Source organism: Neophocaena asiaeorientalis, unplaced genomic scaffold (genome assembly GCF_003031525.2).
Source record: "Neophocaena asiaeorientalis asiaeorientalis breed wild unplaced genomic scaffold, Neophocaena_asiaeorientalis_V1.1 scaffold9, whole genome shotgun sequence".
NCBI lineage: Eukaryota > Metazoa > Chordata > Mammalia > Artiodactyla > Phocoenidae > Neophocaena > Neophocaena asiaeorientalis.
The window spans coordinates 810,445-831,323 of NW_020171825.1; the positions used below are offsets into that span (position 1 = coordinate 810,445).

General features: G+C 38.5%; 1 protein-coding gene across 1 annotated transcript in view; it reads right to left on the reverse strand.

Moving 5' to 3' along the window:
* The window catches only part of PCCA (propionyl-CoA carboxylase subunit alpha), a 353,227-nt gene that overhangs the window by 72,598 nt on the left and 259,750 nt on the right, over positions 1–20,879 (reverse strand). Inside the window, exon 20 of the mRNA XM_024739985.1 lies at positions 7,168–7,266. Coding sequence (XP_024595753.1) covers positions 7,168–7,266 — 99 coding nt within the window. The remainder of the gene's footprint in view (positions 1–7,167; positions 7,267–20,879) is intronic.

Sequence of the window (20,879 nt, forward strand, 5' to 3'; positions counted from 1 at the left end):
AATACCAGATTATATCTGCCCTGGTCAACCTAGCTCCTCCGGCCGTGTGCCACTCATTCTTACACCATACTGCAACTCTGGAGAAACCCCAGATAGCAGGTGGGAAGTGGAAGAGGATATAAAGCAAGAAAGAAGAAAGCAACACTTTCATCTTCCCTATAAACATTTCTCAGTCTGAGAAATTTTACCAGTTTTTACCAGGAGAGGTTTTACCAGTCTTGACATTACAATGAACTAGACTTTTAAACACACTCTCTGCCAAATAGACTATGACTTGCTTACTACCTGGTAGCAAGTTTACAGACTGAGAATTGTACATGAGTTTATGCAGGGGAGGAAAGAACTGTAAAGCAATTATACTCTCCCCACCGCCCCCCCGGCAAAAAAAAGAATAAGTTGAGAGAATGAGTTTGAAAGAACAGTTATAAGAAAGTTGCTTCTATTGGCACTAAAAAAGCTCCATTTATCAGTTTTACACAGTAAAACTGATAAAGAAATGGCAAGTATTGGGAAGTACCCTGAATGCTTTCTCAATAACTATCCCAAAAAATCCTGTTCCACAATGAGATATCACTTGATATCCACTAGGTTAGCTATTACAAAAACGAGAGCAGTAACCAGAAAATATCAAGTGTTGGTGAAAATGTGGAGAAATTAGAATCCTTGTGTGTTGCTGGTAGGAATGTAAAATGGTGCAGCTGCCGTTAAAAACAAAATGGATGTTTTCAAAAAATTAAACTAGAATTACTATATGATCCGGCAATTCCACTTGTGTGCATATACCCCAAAGTACTAAAAGCAGGGACTAGAAGAGGTATTTGTACACCCATGTTCATAGCAACATCAGTCACAACAGCCAAAAGGTAGAAACAACCCAAATGTCCATCAACAGATGAATGGATAAATAAAAGGAAAGAAATTTTGACACATGCCACAACACAGATAAACCTTAAAGATATTACGCTAAGTGAAATAAACCAGTCGCAAACACATAAATACTATATGAATCCACTTACGTGAGGTACCTAGAGTAGTCAAATTCATAGGGACAGTTGCCAAGCAGTGCGGGGAGGGGGGAATAGGGAGTTAGTGTTGAATGGGAACCGAGTTCCAGTTTGGGATGACAAAGAAGTTCTAGAGATGGACAGGGGTGACGGCTGCACAACAGTGTGAGTGTACTTAATGCCACTGAGCTGCACACCTAAAATTGGTTTAATTTATGTATATTTTACCACAATTTAAAAAATCCTGTTAAGGTTTCAAAATCGTGTTGAAGAAAGAAAAATCTAATTAAAGTGCAGCAGATTTAATCCCAGATTGGCATAGAACTCTTAATTTCTATCCTTTTTTCCTGCTTTTAGAAATTAGTAGATGATGGGTGGCTTGGTATGTAAAAGCACAGAATGCAGGATTCACTTTCAAAACCTTGCTTTTAAGAGGATAACCACCTAACAATGATAGGGAAGGCCATAAAAACCTATTAGAAAAAAATTTTTAATGGTCAAAGCAGAGGACCAGTGTTCATTGGAGACAGAATTTTGAGGTCACTATGGTACCCCACTGTACGCATAGAGAATTCAACAAATTGTGTCAAGTTTAATCAGCAACTGCTCCCAAACCCAACCCCCTCATTTCTGTGCACTGCCAGCACCCCAGTTTAGGGTCCATTACCTCATGAGTGAAGTAATAGGAAATATCTTCTAAATGAACTCCTTTCCCACTTCCCCCTTCAATTCCTTAACCCCTCTTTTATTATAAAGACACTCTAACCTCCCACAACAGCATTTTTTTTTTCCTTGGCTCAACAGTGTTTTGACGGACATTACTTCCCTCTACAAAACGTTTCAATAACATCTCCACTGGTGATTGAAAAGCACAGGCTCCTTAGCCTCCCATTCATAACTTGGCTCCTCCAATCTGTTTTCCATGCTTAGCTCACATTACTTCCCTATTTGAATGATTCCCAATCTACCTCCCATTTCATGAACATGCTTTTCTAAGGTGTATCTCAAATATCATCTGAGACCCTGGTCCTGCAAAACACCCACACCCACACCCACACACACACACCCCCTCTTTAAGGGGCTAGGGATTCCCCAGAGATAAATGACAAATGAAAGTAATCGACACAGAGCTCATGAAAGCAAATATAGTGACCAGAACTTCATATTAAGGAAAAAGTCACCTTTTTGTTTACAATTAATTGAGAAATATTTTACAGAAACAATAAGCCTTTCAAAGAATTCTGGGGTCGGAAAGGTGAGAAGGTGGCAAACTACTTAGGGAAAGAAAAGCAGGTTTGTAGGTAGTGCTGGTGCAACTGGTTATCCATATTTTAAAAACTAAACCTGGATCTTTCTTAACTCACACCATGTGCAATATTCAATCCCAGAAGGATTAAGGGTTTAAATGTGAAAAAGCACAAGATAAAAGGTTTAAAAGAAAATAGAGCCAAGTATCTGTATGAGCTAGAGAGTAGAAGAGGATTGTTTAAACAAATACAAAATACACAAACCATAAAGGAAAAGACTGAAAATTCTCATATGAAATCTCAGATTTAAAACTTCACTCGTATAACTTAAAAAGGGAAAAATACAAGCTACAAACTGGGAGAAGTTGTTTGTAACACATATAACTGACAGACGGTCAGGACACACAATATGAAGAACATTTATGAACCAGTAAGAAAAAGACAAACAATCTAATAAAAAACTGGGCAAAAGCCATGAACAGGTATTTTGCAGAAGAGAAAACAGGACTGTCAATAAATATATTTTTAAAATGCTCATTGTCATTACTAATCAGGGAAATATAGTATACATTAAAACCACTGAGAGAGATTATTTAAACCCACCAGTCAGGAAAACTTAAGTCATTTGTATACCAAGGGTTCATAGGACATGAAGAAAAACTGTTAAGGGCACAGACTCCTGGCTTCAAATTCTGGTTCTTCCATTTACTAGCAGGATGCCTTGGGCAAGCAATTTAGCCTCTGTAAGCCTCAGTTTCTCCAACTACAAAATGAGAAATAATACTAGCGCATATTTTATTGACTTGCTGTGAGGATTAAATAAATTAATGCAAAGAAGTGCATAGAAGAGTCAGTGCCCGGCATAGCAAGAATACAATAAAGTCAGCTTGTTGTTCATACTGCTAATGTCACCATCTTCATAACTACTGGTAGCATGAAAATTGGTACAACCGCGTAGGGAAAACCATTCGGCAACACCGTGTAGGGTTAAGGGTGCATATTCCCTAAACCCAGCCATTCTACTGGCATATTCCTTGAAGAAACACTTATTTCAAGAGGAAACACGTAGTAGAAAAATGTTCACAGAATCATTGTTTGTGATGACAAAATAAATAATACAAATGTCTACCTAGGGGAAAAAGAATAAACAAATTGTGGTAATTAACATGATTTAATAACATATAGCATGGAAATAAACTAAACTACATTCATAAGCATAGACCAAACTCACAAACATAACACTGGAGGAAAAAGCAACTTAGAGAAGCATAGAGAGTATGGTCCCATTTATATCAAGTTCAAGAACACGAGTAACTAAATAATACATTGTTTACAGTTTTACTCTATATGTAAATATCCATAAGGAAAAGGAAGTGCTAAGTTTAAAAATCGGGATGGTGGTTACCTCTAGGGGCGGGAGGAAGGAGGATTTACTCAGGGGATGCACAAAAGAAAGTCAATGGCATTGGTAAGGTTTCCTTATTTAATCTGGATGGTGGGTAAACAGCCTCATTAAGTTATTCTTTACCTCTTATAAGACTAATACATGTTACTTTGTGTATATAAACTGTTTCAATAATAAAAAGTTTAAATGTATATACAAAAATCCAAGGAAAAAAGAACAGCAGTTATTACTGTAAAATCGCTTTTGAAAAACACCTGTGGTAATATCCATCCCATAGTTCTTCTCTGAATTTACCATAAACAAGGGCAAGAGAAATACAAACCAACACATTTTCATAGCTATTTGCTTGGAGGTAATGAGATGAAACTCTTGGGCAATGCAGCCCAGGAAGTCAGCATAGAGGCAAAAGGAGTTAGGAATAAACATTGACGATCTATCCATGCTTCAGGGCAGGTGCAAGAGAAATCAACAAAGATCACTGTGAGGCCACCAGTTCTTTCTGTCCTGTGGTTCTTTCAGACCCCTTCCTCATACAGTGCTCTTCATCCCGACTGTTGCTAATATTTTCCAGGAAGAATGATTTCCCATTTTTCTGATACCTCCTAATTCCTCTCTTTGCCTCCAATCTCACTCTTCTTCGATCCATTTTCCACAATGGAACCGAAAAAAACTCTTTCTAAACTCCAATTCTGTTCATACCATCACTTCCTTAGTTATAACTCTTCCATGGGTCCCGCTGGCCTAAGAATAAAGCAGAATCTATACTGTGTAACTGACAAGTCTTCAAACGACTTGGCTCCTACTTAAGTCACTTTGCTCATCACTTCCAGCTTATCTTCTGATTACAAAAGGTTAAAGCTGTGGTTCTCAAACTGTGGCCCCTACAGCATCAGCACTACTTAGGAACTCAGAAATGCATGCCTAGCCCAGACCTACTAAATCAGAGTAAACTTTGCAGGTGGGTCCAACAATCTGAGTTTTAACAATCTTCCACTTGATTCTGAAGCACACTAAATAAAGTCTGAGCAGCACTGGTTTACAGCACAAATGAGAGGTAAATTAGTACCCGAAGAACTCTGTGGGAAAATTGAAAAGTACTCTACAGCATACTGGTTAGAAGCACACAGCCTGGGGTCACAGTGCCAGGGTTCTAATTTCTGCTCAGCTTCTCCCTGGTACTGTAATCACAGGGAAATTACTTAGCCTGCCATAGCACAGTGCAGTGGCTGACAGATCCTACAGCAAGGCTGCTTGGATTTCAATCTTGGCTCTATCCCCCATTAGCTATGTGACCCTGAGCAAGTCACCTACTGTCTCTGAGCCTCAGCTACCGCATTTACAGAAGTATAAATAATAGCACCTGCTCCATATAGTTGTTGTGAAGATGAAATGAGTTAATATACGTACTATGCTTAGAACTGTACCTGATACACATTAAGCACTGTTTATTATTATAATAATTATTTAATTTCACAGGGACCACATTATATTTTGGAGATAGAGAGTCAACACTGAGTGCTAATGCCTACAGAGTAAGTAAAACTCACCTGTTCTGATGAGGAAAAATTTTCCTCATCTTCTATTACGGAAGTGACTTTTTCTTTTTTTTTTTTTCCCCAGTATACCATTCATCTCTCTGAGCTTACTTTTTTCCAATGAAGGAGCACTTAACTGGAAGGAATGACCTCCTCCAAAGAGGCATGGGGTCTGCCTTGAGGGCCATTTGTTTCATAATAATACTTCTTTTTTAAGCAAAGCACTTACAAGAATGAAAAGGGATTTACTGAGCATTATCCCTATGCTAGTGAAAATACTTCTAGGGATAATTCCAAATACATACCCAGTGTTAATTTACCTAGAAACTCTACATGTAAAAGTGCTATTAAGACACCCATCTGCACAGTCATTAAGAACACTGAAAATAACATGATACAAAGATTTGGGAAGTAGAACTTTGTATCTCTCTCTCCTCACTACCAACAGAGGTCCTACTACGTCCCCCAGACCAAAACACATGAATGTCAGCCACAGTACATCCAGTGCAGAGTATATTCTATTAACATAAACAAGTGTAACAAAACCATGTTTTCTGAAGACATAATAACTGGATCTCAGTGATATGAAATTATGCAGTGAAATTTTTCCAAGGGTCTCCAAGTGTTTAACCTCATACTTAGAACATGAAAGAAAATATGAGAGAGAGAAAATATACTGGAGCAAGTCACAAAACCAAAGTCAAAATAAGGGCTCATTACTGAGAGTTCAATGCTTCTTGTGACCATAAAGGTAATATACTAATTGAACCCTGAAAATCAGTTTTGTCATTAATATGTATTGAGATTCTGGAATCCTCTGTCCCACGGTTTCTAACAGAAGTATATATGAACCTGGTGTACAGTAATCTTTAAATGTGATTTTCTTGATTTCTCTAGGCTTAAAAAATCAGTTTCCTGTGTAAAATCAACTTAAGGGAATATGAAAAGATTTTCATAGAAAAGAAAAAAGAATGAGCATTTAATGCTATGGAGAGTTTAGGATTTTTATCTGCATGTGATAGCCACACGTTCTGTGCTGTTTTGTTTTGCTTTTCCTGGACCTCAACTATGTGGTGAGGTAAAGGAATTTTGGCAGAACCTCTTTTCATGATTTTCTACTTTCAAATGAAGGACACTGCTTACAAAGAACATTCAATCAACTCTGGATTTCAAGGCACCTCCTCAATACAACAGATTTTATATTGGGGGGGAAAAGAAAGGTTAACAAATTAAGATTACTTAATTTTTAAAAGGCATTGAGGGACTTCCCTGGTGGCGCAATGGTTAAGAATCCGCCTGCCAATGCGGGGGACACGGGTTTGAGCCCTGGTCCAGGAAGATCCCACATGCCACGGAGCAAGGAAGCCCGTGCGCCACAACTACTGAGCCCGTGTGCCACAACTACTGCAGCCTGCATGCCTAGAGCCTGTGCTCCAGAACAAGAGAAGCCACCACAATGAGAAGCCCACGCGCCACAACTAGAGAAAGCCCACGCGCAGCAACGAAGATCCAACACAGCCCACAACTAAATTAATTAATTAATTAATTTAAAAAGGCATCGATGTGCTATGGCAAGTCAACCTGAACAGCTCTGCTTCTGCTGATTTAATACCACACAATTCCAATTACAGAGGAAAGAAAGGTAACAAAGTCAGTCATATTTTACAACTAAAAACCCACAACGGCAAAGAAAACTGCTAATCTTCCGATATTTTTAGAAAAGCACGCAGGATGCTTTATAACAAAGTATAATATATAACCTTCCCAGACTGCCTGAAAAAGGAACACATTGATTCCTCAGAACAGGACTTAACTCAAGATCCTCTAAAATAAGAAAAAATGTTTTCAACTATAAAATGTATGAGGTGGATAAAATGTAGGTTTTCCATACTCTATCTGTAAGTATTAACCACACAGGTATTGGTAAGGATTCTGGACTTGATGGAGCCCTCTAAGTACCTCACCAGAATATTTACCTGTATCATCCTCTGCGTGCCATCAACGTTGACAGACAATAAGGGTGAAGCCAGGTTCCACGCACCGGTCACATTTAGTTTCGACTCATCAACTTCCACCTGTTGTGACACCAAATAAGACTGTTACCATGAAGAAAGACAGAAAACTGATCTCAAGTTCACTGCTGCATACAAAGCAGCAGCCATTTTAAACAGATGGCTCCCCAAACAACCTGTCATGTTTACTGCTCTCACCATGAAAGACAGGGTCCAATGAGAGTCTTCTCAGCCATCTCTGGGGAGAGGTGAGGACCTGGGCACAGCTGCCTCTGGGTACTGAGGTTTCAAGTGATTTCCAGTAAGTAACAAGCAGCCTTCTAAGTCTAACCCTATCCGGCGTGCTACATTTACTGCAATTAGACGAGTAATGCATATAAATGCCAGTGACATTTTGCGACCCACACAACAGGGCTTGCACATAATATCCTCTCCAAGGACCGACAAAGAACTTTTTCTGTGTTAATTTTAATGAAGGACTATGCATTGTTATCTTAATTAAACAGAAGCTTTAATTAGGCAGAAGTTTTTGGCGTTGAATATCAAAAGTCTACTTGAACTTTGCAAACTTCTGTCCTATTTCTGTCCATCATAAATGATTTCATCCAGTCGTCATTCAAAAAGTTACCTCCAAAAGCCCATTATCTTTTAAAACAGATATTCTTAATAGAAAAATTTTATTATTCAAATAAATAAAAGTAATTTAAAGGAAAAAACTCTCAAAGCTAACTTAAAAGTACCATTCCTTACTTCTTCTTTTTCATTCACTCATTTGCTAACTCTTCAATGTGAGAAGTAAGCAAAAATAACACTACTTTAAGTCTACAGTAAACAACCTGACAAAGAGAGATTTAAGTTTGCTGAAGTTTCAAAATAAACCTGTGGCACAGCCAAGATACATGATCCCTAACAATTCTTTCACTATCAATTCTCTTAAAGGATACTCACTCACTATGATCAAAGGCACACAGACTTAACACTGTTTAGAAGAATACGTGTGTACCTATATATTTAGATGTATATGTTTGGATAGGTATTTATGTATATATATTTCCACAAAGATATGTTATTGGATATGTACTGAAGTATCAGTAGGACATGTATCACACACTGGCTTGCGTTTCTGGGTTTAGTGGCCTCTCTGTACCCACAGTACAATCCAGTTACATGGAAGAAAAAACAATGGCTTTGGAATCACACTGACTTGGGTCTCACGTGACACTGCTGCTTTATCAAGTGCAAGCTGTTTACTAAGTTGGAGTATTTAACCTCTCTGAGCTTCAGTTCCCAAGCCATAACACAGTAAAAATAGCTATCTGAGAGGGGGGTGCCCTAAAGATTAAATAAGTTAACATATGAAAGTCTCTACCAATATGCTTGTCATGGTAGGTCCTAAATATTTTCTCTCTTCCCCTGTCTCTAGTAATTTTACTGTCTTACCTTTAAACTAGTTTTAAAAATAAGGCCAGATAATCATACTATCTCATAGATTACTTACTACTAAAATACTACATGATAAAGGTCTGAGAAGCAGAAAAGGCTATAGTTTTGATTAAAACAGCACTGATACATTTTAAATGATCCTATTTAGCCCTTGCCCCCCAAATTAAGTATCTCCTTATGCAATGAAAGATTTCCAAAAGAAGCTCTTAGCAGGTAGAGTTTTACAAATATTAAATGCTAAAAAGATCTTCTAAAACTGAAATATTGCTTTAAAATGTTTTTAAATTTAAAAGTTTAAAAAAGCTCAATAATCAATTATAAAAGTTTTATTTGTTAAAAAAAGTTAGAGGTTGTAAAGAAAGGTTTTGAATGATAATCATTTAAAATTTGTTATCTGATATTAATTTCCAATCAACAGGGCTGACAATGAAACCGTAATTGCTATCTTTGGGGCACATAAAGAGGAACTGAGGAAAGAATCTAATCTACTCAAATCATGTTAGAGGAAGAACCAAGTTGTTACACCCTGAAATAAACCATTTTTATGAATGTCAAAACAAACTGTGATATATCCATATGGTGGAATATTATTTGGCAATTTGAAAAGGATGAAATACTAGCACATGCTACAACACAGATGAACCTTGAAAACATGGTAACTGCAAGAAGACAGTCACAGAGGACCACAAATTATATAGTTCCACTTATAGGAAATCCAGAATAGAAAAATCTGGAAGAGACAGGAAGCAAACTAGCAGCTGTGTTAAGCAGGAGTCGGGAGGGGAATGGACTGGGGTGGGGAGGTTGAGGGGTGATGGCTATGGGTAATAGGCTTTCTTGTTGGACATGATGAAACTGTTCTAAAATTGACTGTGGTGATGGTGTCACAACTCTGTGAATATACTACACTCTACTGAATTATACTCAAACAGGTAAATTACACGGTATATGAATTATATCTCAATAAAGCTGTTAAAAAATAAGTAACAAATGAAAACATGGAGGGTGGACTTTATTTTTTCAAAAACCAGAAGCATTACTTTATGAGAAATTAGAGAAGACCTAAAAAACGGAGACATAGGGGTTCCCTGGTGGCACAGTGGTTGAGAGTCCGCGTGCTGCTGCAGGGGACACAGGTTCGTGCCCCGGTCCGGAAAGATCCCACATGCTGCAGAGCGGCTGGGCCCGTGAGCCATGGCCACAGAGCCTGCGCGTCTGGAGCCTGTGCGCCGCAACGGGAGAGAGGCCACAACAGTGAGAGGCCCGCGTACCACACACACACACAAAAAAAAAAAAAAAAAGAGACATATATCATGTTCATGAATTAGAAGAGTTTTAGTGCTATTAAGATATAATTTCTCTCCCGAACTGATCCATATATTCAATGTAATTCCAATCGAAATCACAGTAGGCTTTTTTTTTGCGTAGAATTGATAAGCTGATTCTAAAATATATACAGAAAAGCAAAGGATATAGGATAGTGAAGACAATTTTGAAAAATAAGCAAATGTGGAGAACTCATGCCACTTGACTTTAAGACTTCCCATAAAGCCACAGTTATCAAGACACTGGTGTAAGAACAGACATATTGATTAATAGAACAAAATTGAGAGTTCAGAGACCCACATATAAATGCCTAGTTGACTTTCAAAAAAGGTGCCAAGATATTAAATAAAGTATAGTTTATCAACAACAATTGAACATTCATATTTAAAAAAAATAAACCCTGGGGCTTCCCTGGTGGCACAGTGGTTGAGAGTCTGCCTGCCGATGCAGGGGACATGGGTTCGTGCCCCGGTCCGGGAAGATCCCACATGCCGCGGCAGCGGCTGGGCCCGTGAGCCATGGCCGCTGAGCCTGCGCGTCCGGAGCCTGTGCTCCACAACGGGAGAGGCCACAGCAGTGAGAGGCCCGCGTATCGCAAAAAAAAAAAAAAAAATAAACCCTGGGGCTTCCCTGGTGGCACAGTGGTTGAGAGTCCGCCTGCTGCTGCAGGGGGCACGGGTTCATGCCCCGGTCCGGGAGGATCCCCACATGCCGCGGAGCGGCTAGGCCCAGGAGCCATGGCCGCTGAGCCTGCGCGTCCAGAGCCTGTGCTCCGCAACGGGAGAGGCCACAACAGTGAGAGGCCTGCGTACCGCAAAAAAAAAAAAACTAACTAACTAAATGCAAAGCCTAAAACTATAAAACTTTTGGAAAACATGAGAGAAAATCTTTATGACTTAGGGCCAGGCAAAGATTTCTTAGGATACAAAAAATGCAAATCTTATGAGAAAAAACAGATGAATTTAACTTCATCAAAATTTAAAACTTCTGTTTGAAAGACACTTTTAAGAAAAGGAAAGTCAAGCCACAGGTTGTGAAAAAATATATGCAAAATAATGGACTTGTATCCAAAATATATAAAGAACTTATAACGCAAAAACAAAACGAACTCATTTTCTTTTTAATGGACGAAAGATTTGAATAGACACTGCATCAAAGGAGACGGATGACAAGCACACGAAAAGATGCTCAAAATAATGAAATGGTCATTAGGGAAAGGCAAATTAAAGTTATAATGAAACAGTGTTCCACATCCACTAGAGTGGCTAAAATTAAACAGAGTGGTAATACTAGGAGCTGGTAAACAGTGGAGCAACTGAAACTTTCATAGATTGCTGGCAGGAATGCAAAATAGTAGACCCACTTTAGAAAACCCCAGAGAATTGAAAGGCCATGTACACACAAAGACCTATACATGAAAGCTCTGAGAAGCTTGTTTATGATAGCAGAATATATATAGCAGAATGTTTACATCAGCCTCAAACTGGAAAAACCCCAAAAGTCCAAATGAACTGAATAATGGATAAACAAATACGGTATATCCACACAATGATCTAACTAGCAATAAGCATTTCAAAAACATTATGCTAAGTGAAAGAAGGCTGAAACAAAAGAATACACACTGTGTGATCCCATATATTTGACATTATATGGCAGAAATCAGACCAGCGGTTGGTAGGAGGCAAGGGTAGGAGGGTGACTGACTAGGAAGGGGCATGAGGGAAATTTTGGGGGTGATGGAAATGTCCTAAATCTTGATATTGGTGCTGATTACACAACTATATATTTTGTCAAAACTCAACCAAACCACACAATTAAAAAAAGTAAATTTTATACAGATTTTACCTCAATAAATCTGACTCTTAAAAAATGAAAATATACGTCTTCAAAAACTGAAAACAATATTTTTGAACTACCTTTGATTTATCTTCCCTTCCTGATAAATCGATTTCTCTCCCTGTATCCTCTGCTACTGGATGAGTGGATGTGAATGTTACCTTGGCAAGAAGGACAGAACGCAAGTTCCTTCCAGACAGAAACATGAAAATTAAATTATATAAAGGAAAGACAGAAGATGGAGAGATCACAGTAGCCCCATTTCCTCTCTTTCATGGATCGTTGGGAACAGGTATGGGGTGGCAGTAGAGAGAGATGATATTCTGACTGGTATCAAGTACCCTAAAAATATCTGGGCTAGAGGTCTACTTCTGGAACATAGCGGGAATAACAATATAGCACTGATGGAGAAACAGGCTGGAAAAATGATCCCAGTACATCATAGTAGTAGGAATCTAAAAGTTTCTACCTGTCCTACTGAGATGACGAGAGAGAGTCTGGGTCAGGATAAAGACCACATAGAACTGGGGACTCCATGACTGAAGGCAAATAGTAACCAGGACCACGGGTAGCAGAAGCCTCTTTTTTTTTTTTTTTAACATCTTTATTGGAGTATAATTGCTTTACAATGGTGTGTTAGTTTCTGCTTTACAACAAAATGAATCAGTTATATATATACATATGCTCCCATATCTCTTCCCTCTTGTGTCTCCCTCCCTCCCACCCTCCCTATCCCACCCCTCCAGGCGGTCACAAAGCAACGGGCTGATCTCCCTGTGCTATGCGGCTGCTTCCCACGAGCTATCTACCTTACGTTTGGTAGTGTATATATGCCCATGCCTCTCTCTCGCTTTGTCACAGCTTACCCTTCCCCCTCCCCATATCCTCAAGTCCATTCTCTAGTAGGTCTGTGTCTTTATTCCTGTCTTACCCCTACGTTCTTCACGACATTTTTTTTTCTTAAATTCCATATATATGTGTTAGCATACGGTATCTGTCTCTCTCTTTCTGACTTACTTCACTCTGTATGACAGACTCTAGGTTTATCCACCTCATTACAAATAGCTCAATTTCGTTTCTTTTTATGAGCCTCTTTGATGACAAACAGGATCAACAGTCACCGGTCCAGGTCCTTTTGCAGCAAAACCTTGCAAGGACACTGTGGGTCTGAGTTCTCTGTCCCACCTCCATGGTTATGAGACCAATGTGACCGCATCCCCAGAGGCCCCTCTCACATTCACCCAGAATCCACACGTTAGTGGAAGGGGGAGGGAAAGGAAGAAACCTGAAGTACTATAGTACCTGAAAGAAACTAGTTAAACCAAAAGAGACCAAGATCCTGCTTATTAGCAAGTTTTTCTTCCCCCTCGCCCCCTACTGAAGATCATATGTGATAAAAAAAAAAACAAAAACTACATTTCCTTCTACACCTGGTAAGTAATGAGTCTAAATTTGCAACTTCACTATATAACTGAAGGGATAAGCTCCAAATCCTAAGCTATGAAACATATCTGCAAATTTTAAATGAGGGAAGAGAACATGCTGAAAGCCATCACATGCCTTGTCAGGCCTCAAGCAATAAACAGATTTCTAAACAACAAAAACAAACAACAAAACGAAAATCCCATAGTTCTGAACAGTAGATGCAATGATTCTACTGATGCTATCATTAGATGAGTGGAAGCTAGATGTAAGTATAAACCGTAGGAGAGGTAGGGAATGTCTCTTTAAACCACAGTTTAATACCATAAAAAGATGGAGGCAGACCACTGAAGAATTCTTGTTACTATGCCATACATATTGTTTACACCTAACTCTTCAGCCAAGGGGACTGAAGCAGCAGATAGAGAGTGTAAGGGGCATTTCACTATTACGACACTGAGAACCTGACATAAAGAACCACCCTATCTTTTCAATGCCAAAACTAATGAGAAATGAAATCTAGGGCAAAGGAAATAACAGATATGGTGAGAGGGTATTAGGGTAACAAGCCTGACAAGGAAAAGCTGTAGGCTGCCCATGCTTATAACCAACCACTTACCTTATTGCAACATAAATAATAATCAGAAAACAATCAATACTGAATCTTTGCATACAATTCTCAAAAAAAAATTTGTAAAAAGAAAAAGGTAAATAAAGAGCATGTAACACAAGAACTCCTCAAAGAAACACAGGAAGAGTTCAGATAAATAATTCTCCAAAGTCTCAAAGACAACCATAGGAAACGTGACCCTTCTTTAAAAAAAAATGAGCTCAAAGAAAAAAAACAAAGGTTCAAAGAAGAGATTGAACAACAACAGAAGGAAATGAAAATCAAGCTGGCAGAACTCAGAAAAAAATGAAGAGAAAAATAACATTATAAAGATAAAAGCCACATTAAGAAGCACTAAAAATAGAATAAGTGTGACTAAAAAGAAAGAAAAGGACATACAGAAATCATATAAAACAAAGTGGAAAAGACCAACAATATAAAAACAATTTATAGAGAAGACAATAGATATGGAGGAGGGAGAAATGGGATCCAAAGTATATACAAATTCTCCTTCGAAAATGCTGTAAAGAAAGAACAGGGAATTCCCTGGCAGTTCAGAGGTTAGGACTCAGCGCTTTCACTGCTGAGGGCCTGGGTTCAATCCCTGGTTGGGAGAACTAAGATCCCACAAGCTGCATGGCATGGCCCAAAAAAAAAGGAAAGAAAGAAAGAAGAGTAAATGTATATTCATTTAGGGTAAAGCTTTGCAAAATAAATGAAACCCTGAATTTGTAGATCAATGATGATTATGGAACATTAAGAATAAAGAAAGAATTATGTGGCTATTTAGGCAAAAATAAGAAATCATGCACAAGCAAGGAAAAAAACTCAGGTCAGCCTAACTTCTCAAGAGCAACACTGATACAGAAGACCGCAGAGCAATGTGGTATAAGTACAAAAAAAAGAAAATGTTGCCCCCCAACATTCTCTTTTTATACCCAGCCAAGCTGTCCTTAAAGTGTATCATATAAACATAACCTGCAGCATATAAGAACCTAGTGCCCCTTCTTTAAAAATGAGGCATCTCTATACATACTGATATGAAACCATCTCCAAGAAAATACAGAATACTATATAAAATATGCTATCATTTATTAAGGAAAAACCCTTTAAGTGTGTGTTTTAAATGCACAGAATATCGCTGGACAAAAGTATAAGAGGAGCAGAGTGGCTGAGGGACAGAGATGGAAGAGAAGCTTGCTTTTCACTGCAAACCCACTCACACTTTTTGAATTTTATATATCCTACTGAGATGACGAGAGAGAGTCTGGGTCAGGATAAAGACCACATAGAACTGGGGACTCCATGACTGAAGGCAAATAGTAACCAGGACCACGGGTAGCAGAAGCCTCTTTTTTTTTTTTTTTAACATCTTTATTGGAGTATAATTGCTTTACAATGGTGTGTTAGTTTCTGCTTTACAACAAAATGAATCAGTTATATATATACATATGCTCCCATATCTCTTCCCTCTTGTGTCTCCCTCCCTCCCACCCTCCCTATCCCACCCCTCCAGGCGGTCACAAAGCAACGGGCTGATCTCCCTGTGCTATGCGGCTGCTTCCCACGAGCTATCTACCTTACGTTTGGTAGTGTATATATGCCCATGCCTCTCTCTCGCTTTGTCACAGCTTACCCTTCCCCCTCCCCATATCCTCAAGTCCATTCTCTAGTAGGTCTGTGTCTTTATTCCTGTCTTACCCTTACGTTCTTCACGACATTTTTTTTTCTTAAATTCCATATATATGTGTTAGCATACGGTATCTGTCTCTCTCTTTCTGACTTACTTCACTCTGTATGACAGACTCTAGGTTTATCCACCTCATTACAAATAGCTCAATTTCGTTTCTTTTTAGAAGCCTCTTTGATGACAAACAGGATCAACAGTCACCGGTCCAGGTCCTTTTGCAGCAAAACCTTGCAAGGACACTGTGGGTCTGAGTTCTCTGTCCCACCTCCATGGTTATGAGACCAATGTGACCGCATCCCCAGAGGCCCCTCTCACATTCACCCAGAATCCACACGTTAGTGGAAGGGGGAGGGAAAGGAAGAAACCTGAAGTACTATAGTACCTGAAAGAAACTAGTTAAACCAAAAGAGACCAAGATCCTGCTTATTAGCAAGTTTTTCTTCCCCCTCGCCCCCTACTGAAGATCATATGTGATAAAAAAAAACAAAAACTACATTTCCTTCTACACCTGGTAAGTAATGAGTCTAAATTTGCAACTTCACTATATAACTGAAGGGATAAGCTCCAAATCCTAAGCTATGAAACATATCTGCAAATTTTAAATGAGGGAAGAGAACATGCTGAAAGCCATCACATGCCTTGTCAGGCCTCAAGCAATAAACAGATTTCTAAACAACAAAAACAAACAACAAAACGAAAATCCCATAGTTCTGAACAGTAGATGCAATGATTCTACTGATGCTATCATTAGATGAGTGGAAGCTAGATGTAAGTATAAACCGTAGGAGAGGTAGGGAATGTCTCTTTAAACCACAGTTTAATACCATAAAAAGATGGAGGCAGACCACTGAAGAATTCTTGTTACTATGCCATACATATTGTTTACACCTAACTCTTCAGCCAAGGGGACTGAAGCAGCAGATAGAGAGTGTAAGGGGCATTTCACTATTACGACACTGAGAACCTGACATAAAGAACCACCCTATCTTTTCAATGCCAAAACTAATGAGAAATGAAATCTAGGGCAAAGGAAATAACAGATATGGTGAGAGGGTATTAGGGTAACAAGCCTGACAAGGAAAAGCTGTAGGCTGCCCATGCTTATAACCAACCACTTACCTTATTGCAACATAAATAATAATCAGAAAACAATCAATACTGAATCTTTGCATACAATTCTCAAAAAAAAATTTGTAAAAAGAAAAAGGTAAATAAAGAGCATGTAACACAAGAACTCCTCAAAGAAACACAGGAAGAGTTCAGATAAATAATTCTCCAAAGTCTCAAAGACAACCATAGGAAACGTGACCCTTCTTTAAAAAAAAATGAGCTCAAAGAAAAAAAACAAAGGTTCAAAGAAGAGATTGAACAACAACAGAAGGAAATGAAAATCAAGCTGGCAGAACTCAGAAAAAAATGAAGAGAAAAATAACATTATAAAGATAAAAGCCACATTAAGAAGCACTAAAAATAGAATAAGTGTGACTAAAAAGAAAGAAAAGGACATACAGAAATCATATAAAACAAAGTGGAAAAGACCAACAATATAAAAACAATTTATAGAGAAGACAATAGATATGGAGGAGGGAGAAATGGGATCCAAAGTATATACAAATTCTCCTTCGAAAATGCTGTAAAGAAAGAACAGGGAATTCCCTGGCAGTTCAGAGGTTAGGACTCAGCGCTTTCACTGCTGAGGGCCTGGGTTCAATCCCTGGTTGGGAGAACTAAGATCCCACAAGCTGCATGGCATGGCCCAAAAAAAAAGGAAAGAAAGAAAGAAGAGTAAATGTATATTCATTTAGGGTAAAGCTTTGCAAAATAAATGAAACCCTGAATTTGTAGATCAATGATGATTATGGAACATTAAGAATAAAGAAAGAATTATGTGGCTATTTAGGCAAAAATAAGAAATCATGCACAAGCAAGGAAAAAAACTCAGGTCAGCCTAACTTCTCAAGAGCAACACTGATACAGAAGACCGCAGAGCAATGTGGTATAAGTACAAAAAAAAGAAAATGTTGCCCCCCAACATTCTCTTTTTATACCCAGCCAAGCTGTCCTTAAAGTGTATCATATAAACATAACCTGCAGCATATAAGAACCTAGTGCCCCTTCTTTAAAAATGAGGCATCTCTATACATACTGATATGAAACCATCTCCAAGAAAATACAGAATACTATATAAAATATGCTATCATTTATTAAGGAAAAACCCTTTAAGTGTGTGTTTTAAATGCACAGAATATCGCTGGACAAAAGTATAAGAGGAGCAGAGTGGCTGAGGGACAGAGATGGAAGAGAAGCTTGCTTTTCACTGCAAACCCACTCACACTTTTTGAATTTTATATATGTATAAAATTGTATATGTATATGTATTTTATAAAAACTTTTTAAGTGAGGAGAAGTGTAAGTGCCTAATTCCTCTTTCATTATAGCATACAATCAATACCTACTTTACATCTTTCACTAACAGCACACAATAAATAGTAGCTGTTGTTTTAAAACTTCATTTTGGTTAACAGAGCAATACTCTTTTCAATTTCTCTGGTTGTAGATTTACTGATTTCATCTACAACACCCAAGCTGACAACACATTTCAGACAATCTCTCTTTCTCAACTCTCATTCTCATCTGAAAATGAGGGCGTTAAACCAGCAACGGTGAAGAACTCCTCTAGGTCTCAAATTCTACACTTTGATGGTTGCAAAGCCCTTTTATTTAAGATATATTTAGAGAGTTAATTTCTGATATGGCAAATTCTAATACAGGAAAGGGATTTTTGTTTTGCTCAAAGACCTCTGTTTGAGGTTGGAAGTTTTAAAGATTCTTCCTTTAATAGGCAATAAAAGTTAACAAAAAGTTAACAAATTAAGTAAAATTCAGTGTGGGGATAAGAGAGACCAAGAGTGAAGTGACAAATGACATAAAACTCTGGGGCTCAAATAAAATTTCACACCTTTCTGTATTTAAAAAACAATCCAAAGACTCAACATCTCTATTTAGAAACACTAACTCAAACATAAAGTTAGTCTTTAAACAGGCATAGGACTCAAGTGTACAACTTTACACTAATTATCATCTAATACTGACCCACACTCTTGGCAGATGACCACCTCTTCTCTTTGCCAAAACTGAAGCCAAGAGACATTGAGACATAAGTCCTCTTATTTTCATGCATCATCAACCATCTTCTTTCCTCTACTGACATTCACACGCTGGCCGCTTCCCCTCCGTTTTCAAGCACACACAGGATTCCCATATTTTCAAAGCACGTGCACTTGGCCCGCTATGCCCTCCAACCACCAAACTATTTATGCTCCTCTTCTCTCTGACAGGTTCTAGAATAAGTTGCTCTGTACCTACTTTCTTACCACATACCTTTCCCCTTAACCTTCTACAATCTGGCTGCTAAAACTGTATTCTGAAAGATCACAAATCTTCTTCAGCAATTTTTATACTCTCTTCTTATCCTCATTACTCTTTACTTCTCAGCAGGAAGGAAGACCTCTCTAAGGAGGTGATCTTTAAGCTAAGATCTGAAGAGTGAGTGGGAGTTAATGTGGTAGTGGTAGGTGGGAATATCCAGAGAGAATATCATGTAGAAAAAAAATCCCTGAGGCAAGAAAGAGCTTAGCTTATTTGAAACCAGTGTGCAGAAGACAGGAAACCAAGGAGAACATGGCACCCAGAGAGAGGATGGAACAGTGGGAAACACTAAAGGATTCCAACTGGAGAGTGACATCATTAGCTTTGTATTTTTAAAAGATCGTTCTGGCTACAGCTTGGAGAATGCATTAGATGAAACAAAAATAAAAATTATGGGGACCAGGTCTAGACTACTGGTAGTGGAGAGAAGTAGGATATTCAGGAGTAATATAAACTGGGGGAGGAAACTGGGAACTGGGAACACAGAGGTCAAGATATGAAATAGTCACTGAGGAAAAGGGAGAAGAGTGACCTTTTGGAAAAACAGCAAAACTGCCACACAGGGTTCAAAGTGCAGCTGCAGTGAGACACTGTGGCCAGGTAATGGTATGGACCATCCTCCAGCAATAATCAGGTACCTCGTTTGAGATGGGCATAAAGAAAGCAAGAGGTTGAGTTCATTTGAGTTTGGTATTGATGGAAGAATGAAGGGGTTGAAGAAGTTAAGGGTATTTGTTAAGTGAATGACTACAATTATAGGCCAGGGAATCTAAGCTGGATAAATGATAGAAAAATGGGAGTGGATTCATGAATGGAGGGAAAACATAAGGACTAACGGTTGTGTTGAGGCAGAGAGACAGACCATGAACTGGTTGCTAATCTTCAGTTGCAGGGGGAGGGATGCAGGGCAGGGAACGTGAAGGTTGACAAGAGGAAGGGGAGGGGAACAGTTATCTAGAGTGACACCAGGAGAAAAACATTCCCAACTCCCATCTCTGAGGTGCATGCAGTATGAGAGCAAATCTCCCCCCAGGTTTCTTTCTGTTAAGGCAAGTTAAGAGGCAGAACATTCAGAGAAAAGGCTGAGAATCCAGGGGACATGGCTGATGACAAAGCAAGAGATACAGAAGGCACAGTGGAAAAAGGCTGAGAGCAAGTAGAGAGATTATGCCGAAGAGCATAGGAAATAGGTTCAGGAGTAACAGCTGACTCAAAAGGCTTTCAAACTGCCCGGGTTCTCTGCATCTGCACCACTACCGCCTTATCCAAACCTGCCACCCATCTCGCACGTGGGCTACTGAGAAAGACACATCTTCCCACATATATTCTTCCATATCTACAACTGGTTCCCCTAACTATAAGCAGAATAATCATAAAACTAATCATTTACAACATCAGAGATAAAGGGGAAATAAAGACAATGTGAGAACATCCAAATGGAGGTCCTGCCAGCTTTCAAAAAGTGTAAACTCTAAAAAGACATGTACTACTGTAATCTTTAGTATAAGGACACCACATTTCACACCATTCTGTAATCATTTCAAGATTAAATTCTATTTAAAATATTGACATTATAAATTTGAATTAATCAGAGCAAGGCTGTGGTGGGTGGAATTCATGAAATTCATCTCAACATGCTCTATTTTCTGATAACTTTCCCCTGGCTTAATCGAAGAGATCAGTGTAGATAAAAATTATTCATAATAAGAATATTTATGATATTTGAAACAACTGTTCAAAAACACTATTTCCTTCCTATTTCAAGAAAGCATTTTCTCATATTTAACAATCTACCTGTAACTTTGTATTCCATTAAAAGCATTTAACTGCATTTGTGGTACAAACAATGTTGATGTGGAATATTTTCCATGAGTTGTTTGGAACATTCAATTTTCCTACCTACGTAATCATAAGGGAAAA